At 45.0% G+C, this 24,142-nt stretch overlaps 1 protein-coding gene and 1 pseudogene across 2 annotated transcripts; one reads left to right on the top strand and one right to left on the bottom strand.

Annotated features, from left to right (window-relative positions):
- Positions 1-454: 454 nt before the first annotated feature.
- On the top strand, positions 455-8,722 carry LOC306784533 (uncharacterized protein; the record flags this gene model as incomplete). The annotated part of the gene is made up of 5 exons (XM_079278567.1): positions 455-725; positions 2,134-2,303; positions 2,385-2,475; positions 2,592-4,888; positions 5,112-8,722. 5 exons carry the CDS (start codon positions 455-457, stop codon positions 7,260-7,262), a joined length of 4,980 nt encoding a protein of 1,659 aa, XP_079134693.1. The 3' UTR covers positions 7,263-8,722.
- A 484-nt stretch (positions 8,723-9,206) lies between these two features.
- Positions 9,207-23,144, bottom strand: LOC306784532 (von Willebrand factor A domain-containing protein 7-like; annotated as a pseudogene). Its single transcript has 17 exons — positions 23,082-23,144; positions 22,786-22,914; positions 22,533-22,691; positions 22,233-22,326; positions 21,817-21,945; positions 20,626-20,812; positions 20,270-20,439; positions 19,915-20,027; positions 19,674-19,790; positions 19,392-19,565; positions 19,162-19,279; positions 18,859-19,016; positions 17,971-18,058; positions 16,649-16,920; positions 16,354-16,482; positions 15,781-15,940; positions 9,207-9,586 (listed from the first exon to the last, which is right to left on the bottom strand). The product of its transcript is annotated as a von Willebrand factor A domain-containing protein 7-like (transcript).
- Between the last annotated feature and the right edge of the window lie 998 nt (positions 23,145-24,142).

The following is a 24,142-nucleotide window of genomic DNA, read 5'->3' as shown; positions in this document are numbered from 1 at the left end:
CAACGTTACAAAATGCCGTTGGGCTTTCATTTCCTGTTGATTCCGCAAACAACCGTACTTCCGAGATCTAACATACGGGTCGTGAGTTGGGACAATCTTAAGCGTTTCCGCTGCATGGGTGTCTGTTAAAGAATGACGCTTCCTGGTCAATAATTGCACATAGAGCGTTAATGGTAGTCAATATCTCACACATGTAGCAGTTTGTTGCTATCTTTCCAATTGATTTAGTTCTATATAAAACAAACAGTTTGGCATTTGTGTGGATCACCGGATATGTGCTCAACTCCCTCCTTCCGGAGAAGTGCGTCACACAAAGCAGAGAGACCACTGGCCATGACGGGAAGGAGCCATGTTGAGTTAGCTCCTAAAGCCATGGTTTTAATAACGATACAGTAAATGTACTCGTAAAAGTGGACTCATACTTAAACTCAGACGAACGGTAAACCATACCAAAATGTCCGCGGACGATTTTCAGACAAAGTACTCCTCTGTCATGGAGAGTATGCTCAAGAGCGCAATCGCGGAGACCACGAAACTTTTCGAAACTATGGTCGACGAGCTGAAGGCAGAAATATCGCGGGTGAAGAAGGAGAACGAGGACCTCAAAATAAGATGTAGCCATTTTGAGAATGCGAGAAACCAACCTACTGTTCACAGCAGAGAGCGTGATCCTCTCCACGGGCCTAGCGACGGCTCTGAGAAACGTGACCGAGCTGTTCAATGTGGTGAGTTGTGCAACCCAACAAGACTGTTCGTCTCAAACAATGCGACGTTAATGGTCTGATAATACTATGTGATGTTTTATCGCAAACGCGCAGTATATTCGTGTCACACGGGGTCCATATAGCAGCTGATAACTACTGATGTGGCGGTGAGGTTAGCGGGCTTAGCTCGATCGAGCGTGGGATCAGAAATAGGAGGGAAACCATACAATGCTATCTTGGCTAGCAGCTTCGGACAGCGTGTTCCCACCACACTATTAGGTTGGGTCGTAATGGTTCTGTACAGTACTGAATGAACCCTTCACAAGCAGCATCAACGCTACAATACCACACTGACTTCTTCTTTTAATTGTATGCTTTAGATTCATGACTGTAATTTCACATTTATTTCGTGTTGAAATGGAGTGAAGTCATCTAAAATTTAAATATGTGATCAATATTTAGGAATATATTAATGGAAGAAGCATGACACATTTTAAAGGATGCGATGTCAAATGAATTTGTGTTGTAGCGGGGTTGGATCATACAATGTAGCTTTTTGTGTAAAGACAATGCAACTTGTTTCAGTTTGTAGCATCTCGTTCGTGGGGAATGAGGTGTGATGTTTGTGTTTTGATAGGCTACTTATTTCTATGGGCAGGTGTGTGTCTGTGTACAGTGTGTTACACAGTCAGGCTAGTATTGTGTCTTATGATGTCCTCTCACTCATTCTAAAGAAGCTATCTTGTGTGGGGGGGGGACTAAAAGCAGTGTTATTTGTGCTAGTGGGCCATTACTGTCAGCACATTTCATTTGTAAAAAAATATAAACCAACTCAAAACAAATTGTTTCATATTTAATCAGTGTGGTTTACACTATGGAATTATCATCGGCTGTAAAATGGTGTCAACTAGCGTTAAAGAAAAGCAGAAAAGAGCAATAACCGTTTAATACTGTGCACATATCCCCGAGTGCAGTCTTGGTTTTCATAAAGTGTCTGAGAGTAAAATCGCTGCAGTGAACACGACTTTATTGATTCATTTATGGTTTAATCCATTGGGACAGATGCAAGAATATATATGCGTATTCGTATTGAACCGTTCGGTACGAGGCTCACGGTTCGGTACGCATGACGAACCGAACAATACGTTTGAATAAATAAATGTTTTAAACCTTTATTTAACCAGGTAGTCCCATTGAGATTAAAAATCTCTTTTGCAAGGGAGACCTGGCCAAGACAGGCAGCAACACAAGAAACGCATAGTTAGACAGAAAAGACAAGAGAAGATCATGCAAGCTAGTTCTTTGTATATTAGCACGCTTCTTTTCTATGTATTTTCCTTGAGTTAGACCAAACTGATTTATTAATAGAGTTATAACCCTTTTTTATTTTTTATAAAGATTCATTTAAAGATTTTATGCTTATTTACAGACCTTGTTCCTCTCCGCACAATGCTGGTGGAGCAATGTCAAACACTGGTGCACTCATCATTGCAAAACCAAGAGCAACAATGCAGTTATGAGCAGATGGAGCACAGTTTGCAGGACCACACCTATGGAGAGGGAACTACTCAAATGACCTTTATACTTGTCAAACAGGAGGTGGGTGTGTAGCTTCACAATCAATAAACCTATTTTCCCATTTATGTCTATGAAAATTAACTTTTTCTCGTTCCTTTGCAGGACTCTTATGATGATTCTTCTCAACAGTCTGTCCTGAAGCAAGAGGAAGATGAATCCCTTGTCTGTGAGCAAGTCTTGAGTGAAAAAGCAGGTGAGGAATTAAAAGAGACTTTTATTTTCCCAACTAAAGTTTGATCATAGGCAAGATTTACAAAATTTGGTCAGGTTCGTTACTCTATGACATGTCTTTCTCACTGCTGTGCCTAGGTTCACCACAGGCCTCTGCAGCTGAAAATGAAGGGATCTTGGAGTTGCCCTATTTGGGAATGGATAGCGGTTTACAAGGAGCTCAGAACCAATCTTCTGAAATAGAGCATTCACAAGTCCTCTCACTCGCTGCAATAAAAGACAACATGGAAGAAGTGTCTGAAGTCAGTCAGAAGGAAGAACTCCCATTGGTAGTTGCTCAGCATCAACCAGAGATTGAATCCCTTGAAAAAGAGCAACCATTGGCGAAAGACCAACAATGTCAAAGAGAGATTGAAGTGTCAGTAAGTGAACAGGCTGACGCTCAGCAACATGCAGATGTGGAATCTACAGAACAACAGCTGTCACAGCCTACACCGCTCAAGAAAGGAAAAACATGTGAAGAATTGAAAAGTAGTGTGACACAAAGTGAGGCTAGTCGCCAGCCTGAGTTGTCAGTACAACGTAGAAGAGGACGGCCACCAAAGAAAGCAAAAAATCTGCAGCGTCCAGTGAAAGAAATTGGTTCTCTCACTGTTTCAGAAGCATCTTTAAGTAAAATATGTTCCTCTGAAAAGGAAAAACCATCTGAATCTCAACAACCTTCCACGGAAATGGAAAAAGGGGCCATTAAGGGTCCGTTCACTGATGTTTCATCTGCAAATGAAACACTAAACACTCCAAATGTTCAGCCCAGAGAACGCCGCAGCTCTGTTACTCTTCAGGATGCAATACTATTAGTTGAAGCCATGAATCAGTCAACAGCTGAAGATACAGTGACGTCTCCTCAACGAACGGCAGCACCACCTCAAACCCAGTGTGTGGGTACTTTAGAGACCGTGGACGAGATCCCAGCAAAGCCTGCACAATTGACAAAAGAGAAACTTGGTAGCGCTCCTGTGACATCAGATGCCACCGTAACTAATAAAGCTCAGGCCCGCATCAAGGTTGTCGTGCCAAAACAACATCACACAGTCACTCCAACCAATACTCCGACATCATTAACTGCTGCAGTTCCAACAAGTGTACAGTCACTGCAGCAGTACCCTCCCCCCCGTCCTCTGATAACGTCGGTAGCACCCAGCGAACCTGTTAAGGCGGTACCTTATAAAATAGTTTTCATGCCAGGTTCAGTATCCTCATTAATACGCCGTAAAATAGAAGCACTGTCACCAACCCAGCTTCCTACTGTTGTGTCAACAGTTGTTGCTGCACAGAAAAATAGTGAACTTCTCAAAACACCTCCACTTTCCTCTGTTCCTCCAAAAACAACACACATTCCGTCCAGGAAATCGCTTCCTGTTGTCCCGTCACAGTCAACCACCACCTTGACTGACCTGCAGTCAGGGACTTTACCACGTCCAAAAATAACAATTATAGTTCCGAGACAGGTGTCAGCTCTGGCATCAAAGAAACGTCAGTCACAGACAATTGTTCCGCCTTCATCGCAGGAGTTAAGCATTTCTGTGGATACACAAACTGTTTTAGATGAAGTAGCCGCAATATCGTCTCAAAAGAAGTTTAAAACATTGTACAACGTTCCCAAACAAACTGACTCTGTTTCTGAACGGGTAAATGCATCTCCAGAAACCTGTTCCAGTTCAAACTTGACAGTTGGGCTAGTGCCAACCTCTGTGTCTCCAGTTGTACCACCAACTGTAAACCAAAAACTCTCTGCTGTGGTCAGATTAACCAGGCTCCCATTTCCAGTATCGGCCAAAGAAGCAGTCTTGGTCTCAAGACTGCCTACAGATGGATCTCCTGGAAGTCAATCTATTTTGAAAGAAGATACCACACAAGAGAAACCATCATCTGTTTTCATATCAACACGGCTATCAGAGAAGCTTGTGTTATCCACTGACATTTGTCCCAGTTTCAAAGAAAGTTCTGTTGTGCTGCTTGTAAATACCTCGCAGATGTCAGAAGAGCCAAATGACATTCAAGAGACGGCGTCATTATCCTGTGAAAACTGCGTCATCTTGGAAGAAGACTCTCCTGACAGCACGCCACCTACATCATCCAAGGTGTCGGCACCAGTCGTTGAGAACTCTCCAAAAGCCATCAACAAGACTGAACAACCAGCTCTAAAGGGTACAGCGGGCGAACATACTTATAATTCTGATCAGGAGAAAATCAGCATTGCAGTGCAAGATTTTGCATCATCTAATGACCCACCTATGGAAGAGGAAGAATCGGCTGCCCTAATACATCTAGCCCCCATCACCACCAAGGACACATCTGATCCTCATTTGCAGATGTCTAAATCCCAGTTCCTGGCGCAGCTGGCAGTGCCACCTGTACCGGAAGAACCAAAACAGGTAATATAGTAGTCAACATTTCTCAGTCTGTTAAGCAATATAATTGCACTATTATTTACACTAGGACTGCCCAATATTGGAAAAATTAACCATGCAATATTCCGTAACAATTTTTTGTTTTACTAGAAACAATGTTTTGCTCTAGTTTTAATTTAATTTAATCATAAACTCATTGATGGTATCGATATTCAAGGATAATTTGTCATGATGCTTTTTGTTATAGGTCTCATCTGACGACTCGGTAAAGGCCACAGCTGCAGAGACCAGCACCGGTGAGAAGAAAAGGTTACAAAATAAATCCCTTGTAGCCCAACTCCGAAGTCATCTCAAAACTCGCTTGCAAGCTAGAAGAACTGAAACTAATTCAAAACCATGCACCGCAACAGAGACCCCCACTGTCAACCCTAAAAAAAGTAGGCTTGAGAATGTAAGTCCAAAAAATAAAGACCCAATGAGAGAACCTATACCCATCAGCCCAAAAGACCCAGCAGCAGTTGAAGATGTTGCATTTCCTAAAAAGACAACTAATGACCCCACTGCTGTTAGTCCTAGGAGATCTGGACTACGTGAAGCGGATGTTGGACCGAAGAAGGATGTTAGTGAACCGTCTTTTATCAGTTCTAGAAGGTTTAAGGCTGCTAGAAAGTCTGCTCCTGTGACTCCCATGAGGTCTGGTTCAGGTGCACATAGTGTAGGCTCCAAAACTAAAAATTCCACTTCTGTGAGTGGTAGGGGGTCTACAGCAATGGAAGAGAGTACTCGCCTTAAAAAGACAAAGTCCACTTCTGTGAGTCCTAGGAGGTCTAGCTCAATTAAAGAACGTGCAAGCCCTAAAAAGACAAAGTCCACTTCTGTGAGTCCTAGGAGGTCTAGCTCAATTAAAGAACGTGCAAGCCCTAACAAGACAAAGTCCACTTCTGTAAGTCCTAGGAGGTCTAGCTCAATTAAAGAACGTGCAAGCCCTAACAAGACAAAGTCCACTTCTGTGAGCCCTCGGATGGCTAGCGCTAAAAATACCAAAAACATTTCTTTGAGTCCTAAGAGGACTAGTTCGAGTAGAGATGGTGCTGTTCCTAAAAAAGCTAAATCTGTGCGTCAAAAGACGTCAAGTTTAAGTAAAACTGGTACTACAACTAAAGTGTCTGTTGATGAGTCATCTTCTTTTTGCCGTAGGAGGTGTACCTTACCTAAAAATGGTTCTGGCATTAAGATGAATAAAAGTGAATCCAATTCCTTCAGTCCTAGGTGTAGCATAACTACAGACAGTGCTGGCAATAAAAACACTAAGAGTGAAACGGGTTCCTCAAGTGTTAGGTGGCCTAAATTGGCTGAAGATTGTGTCAGTCCTAGAAAGACAAGGGAGTCCACTCCTGCTAAGAAACCCAGATTAATTCAAGATGGTCCTGGTCCTAAACAGAAAGTAATAGTGGTGGATGCTAAGAAGTTGGCTAAAGCCGCAAAAGCCAAAACAATAGCTAAATTGACAAATTCTAGTCAATCAAAATTGCTGAGTGGAGCAAAACCAGACCAGTTGGCAGAGAACCGTGTTAGCTGTGAGGCTGTGAGGAAATGTACAGCAAAAGCGGTGTGGACTCCTCCCAGAATTTCAGTCAGTAAAGCAGCCATGGCAGGGGGAAAGAAAGATCCGCCGTTATCACTTAGATTGCACGATGAAGCATTCGCTTTCCCCGCCAGTGTTTCTCTCCTCCCTATACCTTTCTCAGCACCACCTGTTGTATCACCATTACAGCCTTTATCAGTCATTGGTAGGCGCCTGCTTAAGAACCAGTGTGGCGAGTGCGGCCGTGTCCTCAGCAGCGTTGCTGCCCTGGAAAGCCATGTTAGTCTCCACGCAGGTCAGCGACCTTTCTCGTGCACGCTCTGTGGGAAGAGGTTCCCAGACTCAAAAGGTCTTAAACGGCATGGCAGGGTGCACCGCAATGGTAGGATCCATATATGTCAGCAGTGCGGGAAGGGCTTTGTCTACCGTTTCGGCCTCACCAAACACCTCCAGATGGTGCACAGGAAGCTTAAACCTTTTATCTGCCAGATTTGCCACAAGGGGTTCTTCACAAAACGAGATGTGGAAGCCCACATACGGATGCACACGGGAGAGAGACCATTCCATTGCAACCTCTGTGAAAAGAAATTTGCAAGGAGAGTAGAACTAAATGTGCATTTAAGGTGGCATAATGGGGAAAAGAGACACTGGTGTCCATTCTGTGGGAAAGGATTTTTAGACTTCAATAACCTGAAAAGGCACAAGTATATCCACACAGGGGAGAAACCTCATTCCTGCCCCCACTGTCCCAAGAACTTCACACAGTCGGGCCACCTGAAAAAGCATGTCAAAAATGTACATAAAGTACTATGAGAGATGATCCAAGCTGCCTCCCTGCTCCAGTGAGAATGTCAGTCATGAAGGAGAGAGATCTAAAGTCTTGTAACGTGAGACTGCTTTTTGTGAAAAGAATCCGATGAGGATTTGTTTTTTGTTTTGCTATGTAATGCAAATGGAGAATTTCATTTTATTTTTCATGATGTGCGTATCAAAGGGGGATTTTTTTTGTGTGTGTTTTATGAAGACTCAAATGATTAGTTTGTCATTTTAGGAAATAAGCGTTTTTGTTTTCTTTCCGATGAGAAGATTAGTATCAATGTCACGCTTCTGTGTGGAACGAGAGCAGGGAGGAGATTGGATGAGCGTAAAGATTGGATGCAGCATCTCTAAAACATTTTTTAAATTGTACAAGGCATGCAGATACTAAAAAATCATTCAAAACATGTTCGTTGAAGAGCTTTGGAGGCCTTGGACTTAGCCAGTTCCCTCTGCTCCCAATTTCTCTGCTAAGCTAAACCTATTGTCTCCATGCTCAGCGTGATAAGTCTCACAGCTGTGCATCAAAAGAACAAATCTATTTTTTAAATTCTTTCTTTATGGCACTTTAAGCCCATCACATAGTCAATGGAGATTTCTGACTGTCTTAAACTTTGGTCGGTTGTTAAGAATACACACATGCTAAAGTAGTCATGTCCTCAGTAAATGTGATCTTGAGACTAATGGTGCATTTCAACCATTCATTTCTAGTTTGTTGATTGAACAAGTAATATCAAAAGATTTTGTTGCGTAATTTAAAAATGCAAATGTTAATCTGACACTAACCTCAATATAGCCTTTATGATGTACATGAAACATCTGTTTTGGATATGGGTTGTAGTGCAAACATCTGCATGTCAGTTTTGCTGTCATCATTTTGGAATAACTCCAGCAGATATGTTCAAATCTCTTGCTGTCGTGATATCGCCTGAATTTATTTACGACCAAGCTCTAAATGGTAGCATATACCCATTATCAAAAACGTATAGATCACCTCCTTTCACCACGTTAGTGACATTCTGACAGCTGGAACATGCATAAGAAGTATTTGTAAGTATTGTTATTTACTTCTAAAAACGTAAATCGTATGAATGCAATTACGATTCATTATATTGTGTTTTTTTCATGACATTGCCTTTCACTTCTGGTAACGAGGAGATATTGTGCTGGTTGTGCAATAATGTTTAAAGAGCTGAGCAGAAGTCTCATATTGTCATTGGGTCTAACATTCTGCTGTATTACAAGAGACAGATTCCATGTCCTTGCTTTGGTAAATCCTATTTCCATCTTCTTCCTTTTTCTAAAAGCGCTAACTTCATTTAAACTGTTTTAGACATCAACCATGTAAGAATTTGTAAATATTCAGAATTTACGTTTATTTCAGTGCTTTTGAGATGTATATTTTCTTGATCCTGTCATTTGAGAAAAGAGGTAATAAATGTAGAGGCTCAAACTGATCCCCTTCTGTGTGCCTTTTGTCAGGAAATGTATTTATTTATTGATTTTTGGAAAAATATCAGAACCCACCATCTATACTATGCACTACACAAAATAATATGTTACCCTGAAAAGGGAGCCTTTTGTTGCCGTTGGGCAACAAATTAAATGCTTAATCCATAAAAATTGTCCGTCAAAGATAACTGACAAATGTTTGTTTGGCCACAGTATATACGTTTAAAAGATGAGTTGCTTCATGCTCACACTTTAGCTAACCCGTTGCAAACACGAGAAAAATATTTAACTATACAACTAAATGTTTTCTTTATTTTTATCAGAAATATTAAATTTCTGAAAACATAAGCATACATTCATCATCTGTTTGCTTATCGGTGCTCACCCTTATTTAAGCAGGATATCTGAGCATTAGATAACTACCGATTTAATAAAACGGTTTATCCAATACCTGATGCAGAGTAAAGTCAACCCAACTTAATAAGCCCTTCAAAACCTTGTTACAAAGGCAGATACCAGCAGGCACAGCCACAGTGCCAGCGACCCCGTGAAGGCAGGAGGCCTGCAGAGCGTACAATGGAGTGATAGCACTTGCCCACATTTCCAACTTTATCTACAGCTACAAACTCAACGACCTGCGAGCAGCAGGATGCTGTGTAGTTGGCCTGAATGATGGGATCACTCAGAAAAGTGGTTGTGAAGTTTCCACTGCCCTGGCGCAGGGAAACGCTCTCTATTCCGGTACCATTTCCGTCTGTAAGGGCGGCCGCCAGCTCCCACTGGAAAGGTTCACACTGAGACACATCTTGAGGGCAATCACCAGCCAGCACGTGAACCACTTCACACAAGGGCAGAACAAAATCTGTGATCTGGACCGAGTAGAGGAAAACAAAAGGTATTATTTCATTCATGAACCACAGCGGTCAAACCAGGTATGGTGAATAATTGTCTACCTGTTGAAGAAGTGCATCTGTGAAAGCCGTCTTTGTGGCTCTATGTTCACAAACATTGTAATAGAGTGCTGCGGTGATGATGTGTTTTTGTAGGCCAACCTGGAAGGTTGCTTCCCTCAACAGAAGCCAATGGGATCTTTCTATTTGATTTTGGATTATCGCAGAAAATAAACTCTGTGGCAAACATAAGTTTATGATACTTGCACGTCTAATTCAGTAATCTTCACAAAGGAACAGCAGACCTGGTCGCATGACTTCACGTCACCACGGAGCTAAAGGTCAGTTTGATGACGTTTTAAACTCTCGTTCAGCCAACTGTCAGTAACCGCCTTTTTATGACTCGTAAAAGCTTCAAAGTTCACGATTCGGGTATTTACTGACGTATTTAAATGGTGAAGCAAAACTTGTAAAAAAATCTAAAACCGTATTAGCCACAGAACGAAAGTTCCGAACGTAACTACGGTTCTATGAATCCTGGATGACCGCCAGAGGCAATGCTTAACACTGGATATCTTCCGTCGCGCGCATGCGCAGGTCGAATATTTATATCAACAAAGTCACGTGTGACCTCGGATGACCACCGTCGTCTATAAGTTCCGGTGTCATCCTGAGCTCAGTCCTATGGAATCTTCTCGCGAGTTCACGGGATTCCGAGTGACCAAGAACTCTGGCGGTCATCCAGGATTCATAGAACCGTAGTTACGTTCGTAACTTTCGTTCTATTTCATCCTTACTGACCGCCAGAGGCAGTGCTTAACACTGGATGACTTATACCAAAATAGTCACGAGGAAGCACAGTAACTACCCCTTATAGCTCCGGCAGAGAAAATTGGCCAAGAACCCTCCCCAGTGGGTGAGGGTCGGCAACGTTAACTCTGTAGTGTTTGGTGAATGTGCTCGGTGATGCCCATGAGGCCGCCGCACATATATCCCCCACAGGCACACCACTCAGGCTTGCCCTCGGTGTGGAGACACTCTTGGTAGTGACCCTTCACCCCGGATGGCCGAGCGCAGCCGCTCGCCTTGTATGTATCGGCAATGGCCTCCACTATCCAGTGGGACAGGTGCTGTTTTTCCTTTTCCTTCAAAAAGGAGCACAGCCCTTCTTAGGCTCACCATAACTGACTATGCAGGCGGTGGCTTCCATATAAGCTCTGAGGGCCCACACTGGGCACAGCAGCCTTGACCTCTCCTCTCCCGATGGGGGAGGGGGGGGTCAACTTTGCCAGCTGGATAGGCCGGTTTATATGTGAACGTATCCACCCCCTTGGGAGAAACACCATTGAGCTGAATTGACAGCAAGGAGAAAACCGTCTTGCTGATAGCCATCTAGGCTCCGCCTGTGCCAGGGGTTCAAAAGGACAAGCATAAGCTGTCCAGTACCAAGGGTAGGTCCCCTGCAGGGGAGACCGGCCCGTATCCAGGAGGGACTGTAGAAACTCAGTACAGCAGGCACGGGGCGCTGTACTGGGACCTTGTTCTGAGCCGCACACTAGTCGGAGAACAGCTTGCACCTGTTCCTTGTACTGCAGGCAGGTAGACCGCGCACTGGCATTCAGAATAGTCCGTCAGACTGGTTCTATGCAGCCACTCAGCATCCGGTCGGGCCCTCCCGTGACCCCTAATTGAAGGCGGCAGGGATTGGAATGCCAAATCCGACCCTCTAGTTGCGACAGGAGATCCCTCCTGTCGGGGAAGAACTCTGACAAGCTTATAGCCAAGCAGAGGGACTGGTGGAAAGGCATAAAGAAGATCCTCTGGCCACGTGTGAGCCAGGGCATCTTGACCCAGAAGGCTGGTCCTCTCCGTCAGGGAGACCCAGTGGGGGCAGTGGGTCGACACGTCTGGATGCAGCCGCCACTCTCCCGGTGGAGGCTTGTAACGGAACAGGAAAACCACAACCTTGTTCCATTCTCCTGGTGGGTACATTGCCCACAGGCTGGTCAGGCGAGGGGCCTCCCAAGTCAGAAGGCCACGGTGATCCCCGTAGCAACTTCTGCAGATCTGGTGCCCCATCGATAGTTCATGGGAAATCACAGCAGAGGTGCTGTCCACCGGACAAGCACATGCTTTCCCTTCAAACATGGAAGGAAGTGCTCGAGCGCTAGCTCTAGAACCTGGACCTGCGGTCTTTCAGCAGACAACTGCCCCCAGGCTGTCCTGTTCTGTCACCCTGCACCCCGCCTTGAGAGGCAGGTATCTGTTGTGACAATCTCCTGGTGGAATGGAACCGAGCCCCTGGGGCTCGGTTCCTGGGGCACTGTTCGCCAGATATGCACTCCCTCCACGGGGATAGTGAATAGATGAATAGACACTGTTTCGATGATATTATTGCCCTGTATCTGTGCCACTTGGCATCCAAGTGAAGGCTGTTCAGCCATCCGCACTGGGGCGACAGACAGGCCCTCATAGGGCCACACTAATGAAGGTTATGCTCTGAGAAGGGCTCAGGTAGCTCCTCTCCATGTTCACCTTGAGGCCCACCGGGCCACGTGAGAGAAGGCGAGCAGTGTCCTGTGGCGCCTGAAGCCGGGACGGCGCCTAGGTCAGCCAGTCTAAGTACGGCAGTATGTTCACGCCCTGCGATTGCAGGGGGAAAGGACAGCAGTAACACACTGTGGACACCCATGGGGAGATGGAGAGTCCGAATGGAAGCACCCAGGACTGAAAGTTGTGGTGATGCACCATGGGAACAGGCGTCGATAGACGTGAACCACTCTCCCTTGGAAATCCGCTGATGGGAGAAAGAACCCCGACAGCCGGCCTGGAGACATCTCCTGGCACCCCTGCCGGGGGGGACGGGGACGTAAGTAGGGTTGTATAGGTAGCGGTCCGGCCTCTCAGCAGGACGCCGAGGCCTGTTGCGGCTACTAGGGTAAGCTGGAGGCTGAGAAAACGGCCTTGTGGGCCAAAAATGGGACCCCTAGGTCTGGGGGTGCAGGCATGTCCCTGCAAAGACCAGAGAACTGCTGCCTGGTCTGGCTAGCTCTAACAGTCCGCTGAAGCGCCTGTACAGCAGCTGACTCGAACAGCTCACTAGGCTCCACTGGGACAGTATGGAGGGTCCTCCTACATGTCTCAGATAGGGGTGACTGCGCCAGCCAAACCTGGCGGCGAGTCTGAACCAGGGTGGACATCATACATCCACGGTCCCTCGATATGAGCGCAAACGCCTGCAATGAAGCATCACTGAGCAGAAGCGTCGAAGTAGCCCGCTGCAGAGAATCTGCGAGGGAAAGCATGAGGTGGGAGAGGGAGTTGCCGATACGGTGCACAGCGCTGCTGTGTCCTAAGCCCTGGATAGCAGGTCATCTTTGACCCGACATTGGGTCGAGGGCACCTGGCATCGGGCCTCAGAGTCTCCTCAGGGGAAACTGATGGACGCCATAGTCGTCTAACTGGCTGGCATACGTGCAAGGCCAGATTTGCCACCTCCTGCATGGTCTGATGTAAGGCGGGAGAGAGCCCTGGTGTCTCCACCATGCACGCAACTCCCTCAGATATTCCTCGGAGGGAGGAACAGAAAAGGTGGTGAGGGCGGGAAGGTGCCTGAAGAAGGCACTCACAAGTGGATGTTCCAGCTGCTGTGTATGCCCGGCGTGCAAGCGCCATACAAATGACCAGGGTAGGTTGGTCTGGATTCAGCTGCCCTGACAGGGGGAGGTAGACCTCCCGCATCAGGTGTTCCACTTCGGCCAGCCTAGCAGACCTTACTGCTCAAGGCGTGATGCCGCAGGTCCTGCCTGGGTTCTCCCTGCTAGGGCAAGAGGTCAGGGCCGTCCTCCGGCTGAAGAGGAGCTATACAGGTCCTACAGCCGGGAGAGTTTAACATGGCCGCGATTCTGGTGGAACCCTTGTCCCACTAGTTTATGCGGAATTCCCAATCAGTCCGAGCGGGAGCGCTCTGCTGAATGTTGAGAGAACAGGCAGGGGGCAGTCAGTGGCGAGTGCCCTTCGGACACTCTTCCCTTGGCCAGCCGCTGCGGATATTGGTGACCCACCAGTTAGCCTGAGCGAGAGCACTCTGCAACTGTGGAAACAGGTCAGGCAAAGTCCTTATAGTGAGAGGGGCGAGGACACTCTAAGCTCACTCTCTTCACTAAGATAGTTGCTGCAGATATTAGTGTCCCCCCAGTTAGCTTGAGCGAGAGCACTCTGCTACCGTAAAAAACGGACAAAACAGAACACAGTCCGTACAGTGAGAGGGGAGCGAGGACACTCTTCACTAAGATAGTTGCTGCCGATATTGGTGTCCCACCAGTTAGCTTGAGCGAGAGCACTCTGCCACTGGGGAAACAGGTCAGGCAAAGTCCTTATAGTGAGAGGGGCGAGGACACTCTTCACTAAGCTAGTTGCTGCAGATATTGGTGCCCCACCAGTTAGCTTGAGCGAGAGCACTCTGCCACTGTGGAAACAGGCCAGGCAAGTCCTTATAGTGAGAGGGGAGCGAGGACACTCTTCACTAAGCTAGTTGCTGCAGATATTGGTGTCCCACCAGTTAGCTCGAGCGAGAGCACTCTGCTACTGTGAAAAACGGACAAAAAGAACACAGTCCTTACAGTGAGAGGGGAGCGAGGACACTCTTCACTAAGACAGCCTCTTCACTTGGACAGGTGCTGTAACTCTTGGTGTGCTACCAGTTAGCCTGAGCGAGGGCACTCTGCTAACTGATATCCGCTACCGATATGTCCATAATGTTTACAACAATCAATGGACACAATCCGAGTATTAGCTTAGTCTAGTTAGCCGGAGCGAACTCAACAGCCGTAATGCGTAAAAACCCTCAATGGGCACAACCTCAATGTTGATTTAGTATAACTAGCATTCACCGAGTTAGCCTGAGCGAGCACATTCCGCTAACTGTGATCGTTGTAATGCTACAAAGTTGATGGCCACAGCCCCAGTACCAGCTTTGTTTAGCTAGTTTCCCACTGAGTTAACCTGAGCGAGGACGCTCTGTTAACTGTGACAGCTCTGTTAACTGTGACAGCCGTAAGGATACAAAGTTGATGGACGCAGTCCCAGTATCAGCTTTGTTTAGCTAGTTTCCCACTGAGTTAACCTGAGCGGGGACGCTCTGTTAACTGTGACAGCCGTAAGGATACAAAGTTGATGGCTACAGCCCCAGTATCAGCTTTGTTTAGCTAGTTTCCCACTGAGTTAACCTGAGCGGGGACGCTCTGTTAACTGTGACAGCCGTAAGGTTTACAAAGTTGATGGACGCAGTCCCAGCTAGCATCCAAGTTAGCCTGAGTGAAGACACTGCTAACTGCGAATTACGTCAGATGTAAAGATTAAATCTCCATGTACACAACGCCAATGCGGATCTAGTGTCTCACAAAGTTTGCCTGAGCAGGAACACTCTGCTAACTGTGATAGCCGTAACACTGTGAAGGGCGGGCCGACAGCGTAATTCTACGCTCTCGTTAGCGCGCCACTCGATTAACTAGAGCGGAAGCGCTCTGCCAACCGTGGAACAAACAACTGTTATAGAAAACAATGTTAATCGATCTTACCGATTGCTGTCATCACGACTTAGCTGGCCCTTATCAGACTGGTGACGACCGATGATAGGGGCGTCCACCAGTCCGGGGCTCGATGTCCGAACGGTGAACACACCGTTCCCTCCGAAGAGGGACAGCTCGTCGCAGCCTTTGGAGGGCGAGAGAACCGCAACTCCGACCGGTAGTCACAAGGCTACAGCGACGAGCTCTAATATGTCTTGATCGTAGACACATCCTTGTTTAAGCTACCATGGTAGCTAACCTGCGACGCGAGAAGAAAAAAAGGACTGAGCTCAGGATGACACCGGAACTTATAGACGACGGTGGTCATCCGAGGTCACACGTGACTTTGTTGATATAAATATTCGACCTGCGCATGCGCGCGACGGAAGATATCCAGTGTTAAGCACTGCCTCTGGCGGTCAGTAAGGATGAAATAGAACCTATTCCAGGCATCTATCCAAAAATTCATTCAAAACAAGAAAGGGAACCAGAAGATGGATCATGCCGACTCATTCCTGGGTTTCTGCACTCGATCCTGCAGCACTCTCTTCACTCGTTTATTTCACTGTTTCCATCTGTGTAATCCAACAGGTGTCTGATTACCTTGTTAACAACAGAGAATCTCAAAACGACGTAGTTGGAGTCAACGCCACTGGACAGCTTGGCTTCCAGAGTCAGAGTGATGTCGGTGCCCGATGGCGTGTCGGCAGGTGGCGTGATGGTTATAGTAGAATTAGCATATTGTCCAGTTGTCAAGGTGAGACTGTCAAGAGAATACAGAAAAATACACTTTGTGATTAAAGGAGCTATTACTGTGAATAATCCAGGCATTTGTTTTTGATTCAAATGTTAAAAGTTTAAATCCACGCTAGAGGAAGTTCAAACTTACTTTTAACCTCCACACAAATGACCAGTCACAATGTGAATGTTGGATTCTGGAAAATGACAGAAATGGTTGGACACAGCGCCCCCTAATCTGAGCAGTTGTAACGGATAGCATAGCTTCAGCCTGACTGTGGCCTTTACTCCAACTAGTGGGTGGGGTTGCACAAAGGTACTCCACTCGGATGTGACTTTGCCCCAAGCTGCAGGCAGCAAGACCGGGTACATTTAGAGATGTGTCGGTACCAATAAGGATATTTAACAGAAGAATATTTCTGAGCTGCTTCTCCTCACCTGGCTGGGTTGGACATGGGGAAGCTTTTGTCGTTTCTGGCGCTGATGGAGTATTGACCAGCAGAGCCCTTGGTCATGACACTGAAGGTAGAAGGTTTTCCCTGGCTCCATACTGCTGTCCACCACAGCCTAAACGTGAAATGGAAGTGAAAGAATAAAAAACAAAACAGGTAAAGAAGAGTGAAATTGGTCTTACATACTACAAACGTGTTTATATTCATTCATCTTAGTTTAAATAAAACAAAACCTGCTTGAGTGTGTACACAGGATATGTACAGGAAGCGAAGAAACCAACCTTGATGTTCACTTTAGAGATGGCCATCTGGGTGGTAGACTGTCTCTGAAATTCACTGCCTGACACTTTGTCAGTTCCTGTCAGGATGACCACAAACTCCCCCTCAGGGACACCGTCAACAGTCACCAGAATGTCTCCGTTGCCCATGTCACTTGTTGTGCTATTTCTAACAGTCTCAGCACCAGACTAAGTTACTAGGGCAACATCTCCTATGGTCATCGAGGACGGACCTTTCCTACCCATTACTGAGAGCATCAGAGTGGCCGGCTGGCCTGGGTTTCCAGAAGAGAGAAGTTCAGATGTAAGGTAGGGACAAAAACAAGAGGAACATTCATTTTCATGGCAAAAAGTGACATCAGATGGGTTGGGGAATGGGGGCTGGAAGGATGCTTCATAATCAAACAATCATGTTTGATTGGGCCTAAAGTGTTTAGATAAGTCTTATTTTAAGCAATAATGGATTTCTTCTTGCAGTGGACCCCGGCTGTAATCAGACATGTTCTCACCTTATAAAGTTGTTATGGTAGGGTGACCATATTTTCAAACCGGGACCCTTAAGTGTACCGAACGTCCATGCGCATATCAATGCACTTATGCACGTCATGTGTTTTGCCGTCTGAATATGATTTCTCATGTGGACATTGTGATTTATGTCAATAGGTGTTTATGTTTTGATATTGAATTAGGTAGTAATTTTATTTAATTGTGGAGAAAACTGGGACTTTTTAGTGTTTTACAGATATTTGAGGAGATTTGGGCCACCCAGCTTGAAACTGGTCCGATTATGGACAAACCAGGAAATGTGGTCACCATATGTTATGGCAAACTTTTTAGCAAACAGTTGCTGATATACACACCCAGCAGACACAAAGCAATATTTTTGCATTTGTTCAGAGCCGTGTTTCTGTACATCCGGCAAATGTGAGTCCAACATCCAGTTATTAGTTATGTTTAAGAAAGGACGCTAAAACTCTAAAAGAGCAGAGGGGGGCTGCAGAGTCAGGTGATTATTATCTCTGAATATTCATTCTTTCACAAACAAGTAGTCATGTGACCTTTTGTCGATAATATTCTATTAGGAATAGGAGCTTTAAAGATGATCTTTCAGAGGTAGACCATTACGCAACAAGAAGCTTGTCACTTATTTTTCACCACTAGATGATGCTATCCTTGCACAGAGACCACCCATTGTCCCATGAGACATCCTTAATGTTTGGAAAATATAATTACATTAAAATATATAAACATTGGCAAGCAAGTATCCTAGAGTTCCTATAAAGACTCTTAATTACACCATCATTGCTCTGTTGAATGTATTGTACCTGCTTGTGGACGCCCACTGAGTACTGCGTAGCCTGGATGAGGTCCCCCGAAGCTCTCCACAAAGTCATAGATAAACGTGATCGAACTCTGGCCTTAAAACACAAGCACAGACTTACAGTAAATACAGATCATAATTAAAAAACTGAATTATGTTTTACCAACAACTGTGTAATAATTTGTGTTAGATTATTTTGACATTAGAAGCTGAATTAATTTCTGTGGTTTCCGTGGACCAAAAGTTTGTGGAAAACAATATGAAATATCTCACTGATTAAAGACAGTAAATACAATCTGGGTGAGTGCAAATACGGGAGATTACCTGAAAGGAATAGTTGGTCATTTTTGGACATACTTTTATTTGCTTTCTTGCCAAATGTTGGATGAGAAGATCAATCCTTTGTCTGTTCAGTAAATATGAAGCTGACATCTGATTAGCTTAGCACAGAGACGAGAAAGAGGGTGAAACAGGTAGCTTAGCTCACTCCAAAGGCAGTAAAAGCTTGTTTGTTTGATCTTTACAGAAAGTAAAGTGTGAAAAAAATAACTTGTTCCTGATGAGCAGGACTATTTTGTGATAGCGAGCAGTAACTTCCTAAAGTTTTCACTGGTCGCCCTGCACACTCAGGGTTACTATTGTGGAACAGAGCCAGGCTAGCTGTCCATATCATTTCCAGTCTTTATGCTAAGCTAACAAGCTGCTTGTTGTAGCCTTATAGATAGATATGTGGTGTAGAACGTCTCATCTAACTCGGCAAGAAAGCAAATAAGCCTATCTCTCTCAATGTTGAACTATTCCTTTAATCTACAAATGAAGTGTGTTCTTGCACTTAACACTTAATTTCACCAGCACATCTGTACAAAAAGGGCATGCGTAATGAACAGAGTATCTGACCTGTGACTTTAATTGTGTATGGCTTGTTGGAAATGATGTTAATCTGCCAGGTCCCTGATTTGTTCTCAGCGTGGAGACGAATTCTCCACAGATTGCCCACTGTGCGTATGGTCCCCAGTTTACCGCTGGCCTCATTGTGGTTCTGGCTCACACCTGGAAATTGATGTCATGCATTCATTATTCATGAATATGTATCACAATCATATTCTCAGCGGGACAAAAAAATAAACCCAATGATTGTCAAGCATTTACATTGTCTTAAACCGGTGCAAATACTGCAAATCAAATGATTTGTTACCTGCAGGGTTGGTCAGTGTGAAAGTAATGGATTGTCCTGTGATGTAGATGGTGATATTTTTCAGAGATTCATCCAACATGAAGGGAAATAGCTCCTTCTGCCCAGGGTTCCTTGCTCGCTGAGAGAGAAGGGAAAAAAGAAGAGCCAGATGATTTGCCACTTTTGTACCAACCACTGAAGGCTACATGCTTCAGATAGTACAGAATATACTCTGAGAAATGCAGTTTTACCAGAGCTGATGTGGAGGTGTCAAGGATGACGTCTGTGGCCTGAGGCAACTGACTCTGAGACACCTGGATGGCCTGGCCTCCAGAGGCCAAAGCCAGGTCCTTGTAGTCTTCGAAGGAGCTAGCACGGAGGGAACGACGGCTCCTCCTGCTGGGCCCGGTCATAAAGAATGACACCTGTGGAAATCATTAAATGTGGAGATTACACCCCCAGCCTTTCAAGTTAAATTTACAGAAGTAAACTGAATGAACACAGGGCATCTTTAGGTGTTGGTCAGTATTTACCGTTGACTTGGAGCTCCTGATGAGAGAAACAATAGTGGCCTTGAGGGCAATGTCTTTGGCTTGATCATCAGTAAACACATAGATGTGGGAGGAGTCAGGAGCACCGGTGAGAGCCAACTGGAGGAAGAAGACAATCAACCTTCTCAGTTCCTTCTGCATCACCACAGTATTCAAGGGGTTCATGAAAACTATCTGGAACATCAACAGCCACCCAAGTGATTTGCGATTATAGTATAAGTACCTGAAGTCCTGACAGGCACATCTCAGGGTTATCACCACCTCCGCTCGCTCTGAGCTTAGAGATTTCTCTTTTCATCGTATCGGGGTCTGTTGTCTTGATCAGAGGTCCAAAATCTACATATAAAGCACAGAAAAGGGGCTAAGTGCCAAGACTAACCTGTGGCTCAAGGTATTTTTGACTTAATTTATCTGTTTGTATCTCTACATTCCATAAGATCATACACTAATTGTTAACGAGTGTTACAACGATGTGGCCAAGCATTAGATATACTGCATAACATGGCATTATCAAACCACCAGGGGTCTAAGACAACTAATGATTTTCTAGATTATCACTAAGGTAGAAGAGTCCATACGGGGGTCATTGAATGGCACCAGGATGTACTCGGATGGCTCGTCCTGCGTTCCTTTTTTGCTGTCAATTATTTCGTAAACGACCTCCCTGGCCTCCTTGATGTCATCTGACATACTGCCAGTGGTGTCAATAACAAAACACACGACGGAGGAGCGAGCAATCCCCATCATTCTGTGAGAAAGAGAGAGAGTCGAGAATTAAAGGTCAGGTAAACCGAATCAGCCCCTGTCTGGACGGTGAAATCATGAAGTAAAACTTTGAGATAGATAGATAGATAGATATACTTTATTGCAGACAATAGAGACAATTACATGAGAGTCTAGATCAATTCGAGATGGAGATATCTGAACGTCATACCTCAGAAAGTCATTGTCCCCAGCAGCTAACCGGATGTCCTCCAGCAGCTGCAGGCTGGCATCTGTGGCTGCATTCACTGCAGCGTTGTGGAGGGCCACGTTGTCCGAGCGGCGCTGATCTTTGCTGATGCCTCCGCGAGGTTCTGCTGTGCTAGTCAGGTCAGCTGCCCCTCCATGGCTACATTTACCTGGCAAAGAGCAGAAGGGACAGGCGGTGAACTGGGACATGGTTCAAATTGCTATTCATAGTGGACTTGTGCCTGTCATGTACTCAAGCGTGCTTTTCTGGTTCGACTGTAGTCCATGGCAGAATTGCATCATATTTGTTTTGTACTCCAGGTAAATAACTGCTGTATGATAGTTGCATCTGGATTTCAATCCGTCATTAAAACCCAATAACATCTGGGGCATCTTGAATGTCAGATGAGACGGGAGGAAACAGCTCCTCTGGCTCTGTCCAAAGGGAACCCAATACCTATAAAGCTGACTGATCAACATTTTACATCTCATTTGTCTAATTCGTACAAAAACATAGTGTGACAATGATGTTTCATTGGCAGTTGTACAGAACTACTTCTTGGCGCGGAGCAGTGACTTCCTATAGCCTCATGATCACAAGACTCCAGGAAGTGACTGCCATGGACAGATGTGAGCATGGTATCAATCTCCTCATCTTATTACTCAACTATTACTTCAGGGTGTAGGACTCGACTGAGCTACATACATGAATCAGCATTCCAGCAAACACAAATATTATTTTCCTAAAGCCAGTAAATCACTTTCCTCCCGCTGGAGCTTCCGACTGCAGGTCCAAGGCTGCGTATCCGGGTCTGTCTGTGATGAAGGAGGCCCCACTGGCGTCTGGACTGAATGACTTTCTGGTAAACTTGCATTATTTTGTCTGATTTCGTATTAAGAAGTATTACGAGTAACTATATATAGAAATAGACAATCATCTGGCAGATGGTCTTGTTTACTTTTGTAGGTCATATAGATGCATCACTATTGAATATGGAATTGACCAGAAATCCAAACCAGTCAAAAGATCCTTACTGTCATTAGGAAGTGAAATATTCTTATTTTTTATATTAATAAATATATATTTATAATATTTACACATTCAACGAGTTTATTCCCTCCTTGAGAGTAATTAAAACGTGATGCACACGATATTTGAATATGGTTTGGAGACCTTTGGGCTTGGCAGCTGAGGAGATTCCCATGTAGCCTGATGTGAGATTCTTTTCTTTCAGGATGTTGGGCAGGATGGAATTGGGACATGTTCCACTGGCACAGTCACTGCAGGTGGCAGTGTTGACATCTACACAAGCAAAAGGTGCACAATATCCACAATTAATAACATTTAGGTTGTTCTTTGGTTATCTGAAAATAATGCACACACAGCAGCCAATCAGAATGAAGTACTCTTTGTGACCATAGCACGGCAAGACAAAACAACACACTCTGCTCTTTGGCCTGGAGATATGCTCCCAGGTGGAGTTTTATCTACAAAGATATAGATATAGTCTACTTTATGACATGTTACCTAACCCACAGAAATATGTCCATAGTTATGTGTTTGACACACACACACACACACACACACACCTGCCAGGTTTCCCAGAGGAAGGTCTGGGCGTATGAGGTTGATGTATGGCTCGGTGTATCCCAGCTCCACCCAGTTACTGTGGCTGTAGAAGTCCTGACGGGGAAAGACACACATTCACACTTTTATCCGTACACTGGACAGAGTTATGGTTTCTCTCTTCAGTCTCCTTCCTCGCTCATTCGGCCTCGTCTAACCTAATCATTCTGTCGTCCAATATATATTTCTGTCTGTTCCTCCATGTCCTCCTCACACAGCCCTTTAACCTTTCTATACCAGCAGTGTCTTTCTGCCCTTCTTACCTGTAGTGTATGAAGGACTCTGCCCAGTGTTTCCCTGGCAGCCTGGAAGCTCTCTCTGCGAATGTTCGCCTTAATGGCCACGATACCCTCCATGATTAGGCCACGGCCCTCCAGGAAGGCCTCTGAGTTGAAGTGGTGTGGAGCACGAAAAGAGTTTTTCACAAGTAATAACTGTAATCATTTTAAAGCTGAGCAGTGCCCATAGTCCCATATTGTAATAACAGTTGTTCTGATCTTCATCCAACCTGTTGACAAAGTCACGGTCTACCAGTCCGTTCTGGGTGTAGATCTCTTGAAGAGCAGAGTGAAACTTGGCACCAGACACTTCTCCTGTTGCTGTGGGACCTAGACATGCCTGGACCAGCTCCTCAGGAGACGAACCCTGCAGCCAGAGGAGTACGATGTCGAGTATTTGTAGCCATGCTAGGAGCTGGCTCTAGGGATAGCAATCTGGATCTGTTGCTTTGTCCATCCACCATGTTGGTCCAGACTCAAATATCTCAATTACTGGATGGATTGTCATGAAATTGTATCTGAAATGTGTGGTACCCAGTGATGAATCTTAGTGACTTTTGTTATTCCCGAGCATTTCCTCTCGTGCCAGCATGACATCGACGTTTGTGTTTTTTATTAAAATACCTTGACTATTGGATGTATTGCAGTGACATCTGGTAAAGATGTGAGATGTATTCCAAACAGGATGAATTGTAGCTTTGGTGAGCCGCTGACTCTTGGTGAGATGTGTGAGGTTGATAACACAACAATGTTGCTGCACTAAATTATGTTTTTATTTCAAAATGTGTTGAAATGGAACACGAGTCAGGAGAATTGTAAGCAAATGGCTCATAAACGTTGGTGAGTGCATATTGAAGCTTTGTGCTATGCAGATTTCAGCCACCAGAGAGCAGTGTCGCACTGATTACGTAATCGTACATGAAATGAAAAGTAGGATTATGCTTCCCAGATGGTGTAATCCAGGTGCACTTTATATCTGAACTCTTGAACGACTGACCACCTTTTTGAGTGATTGGATTCTATCATTTCTGATATCTGTTTTCATTGACTGTCTAAACTCTGCCACGTGTGTCTGGTTCCATCACACTCAATGGGACACGCCCACGCACACAGGCTGAGGTGTGATGGAGGCCACAGCAGCGTGGGATTACTAGACGTAGTTGTAATTTGGAGAGAATATTCGAGAGAGAAGATCCAGAGTATAAAGACAGAGCAGGATTAATCCGAACGGACCGGACTGACGTACAACGCTCCTCTTTCCTCTCAGCCGTTCAATTCAGATTATCTTTCTGGCTCTTTCTGGCTTTGGGACTATCTCTCCTTTCTCCCCTTCTGTTTCATCTATTTTCTATGAAATTGGCTGCGTGCACTCAAATGGACAAAGACAAAGGAACGGGGGAAGAATTTAGGAAAGACAAGTGTCACCACATGCATCCTGTGTACATTTCACTGAATCGTTTAAAGTCAGTGAAACCAGATAATAGGGTTCCAGAACAAGAATATGTTTGAAATGAGGGGATTAGAGAGAGACATAAAAACCATGCATCGTTATGGATATAAGGGATCAACATTATCTCTCCACCAAAAGTCATTAA

Source organism: Melanostigma gelatinosum (assembly GCF_949748355.1).
Source record: "Melanostigma gelatinosum genome assembly, chromosome: 11".
NCBI classification, from domain to species: Eukaryota; Metazoa; Chordata; class Actinopteri; order Perciformes; family Zoarcidae; genus Melanostigma; species Melanostigma gelatinosum.
The sequence above is the reverse complement of the archived record's forward strand: the minus strand, read 5'-3'. Positions and strand labels throughout refer to the sequence as shown.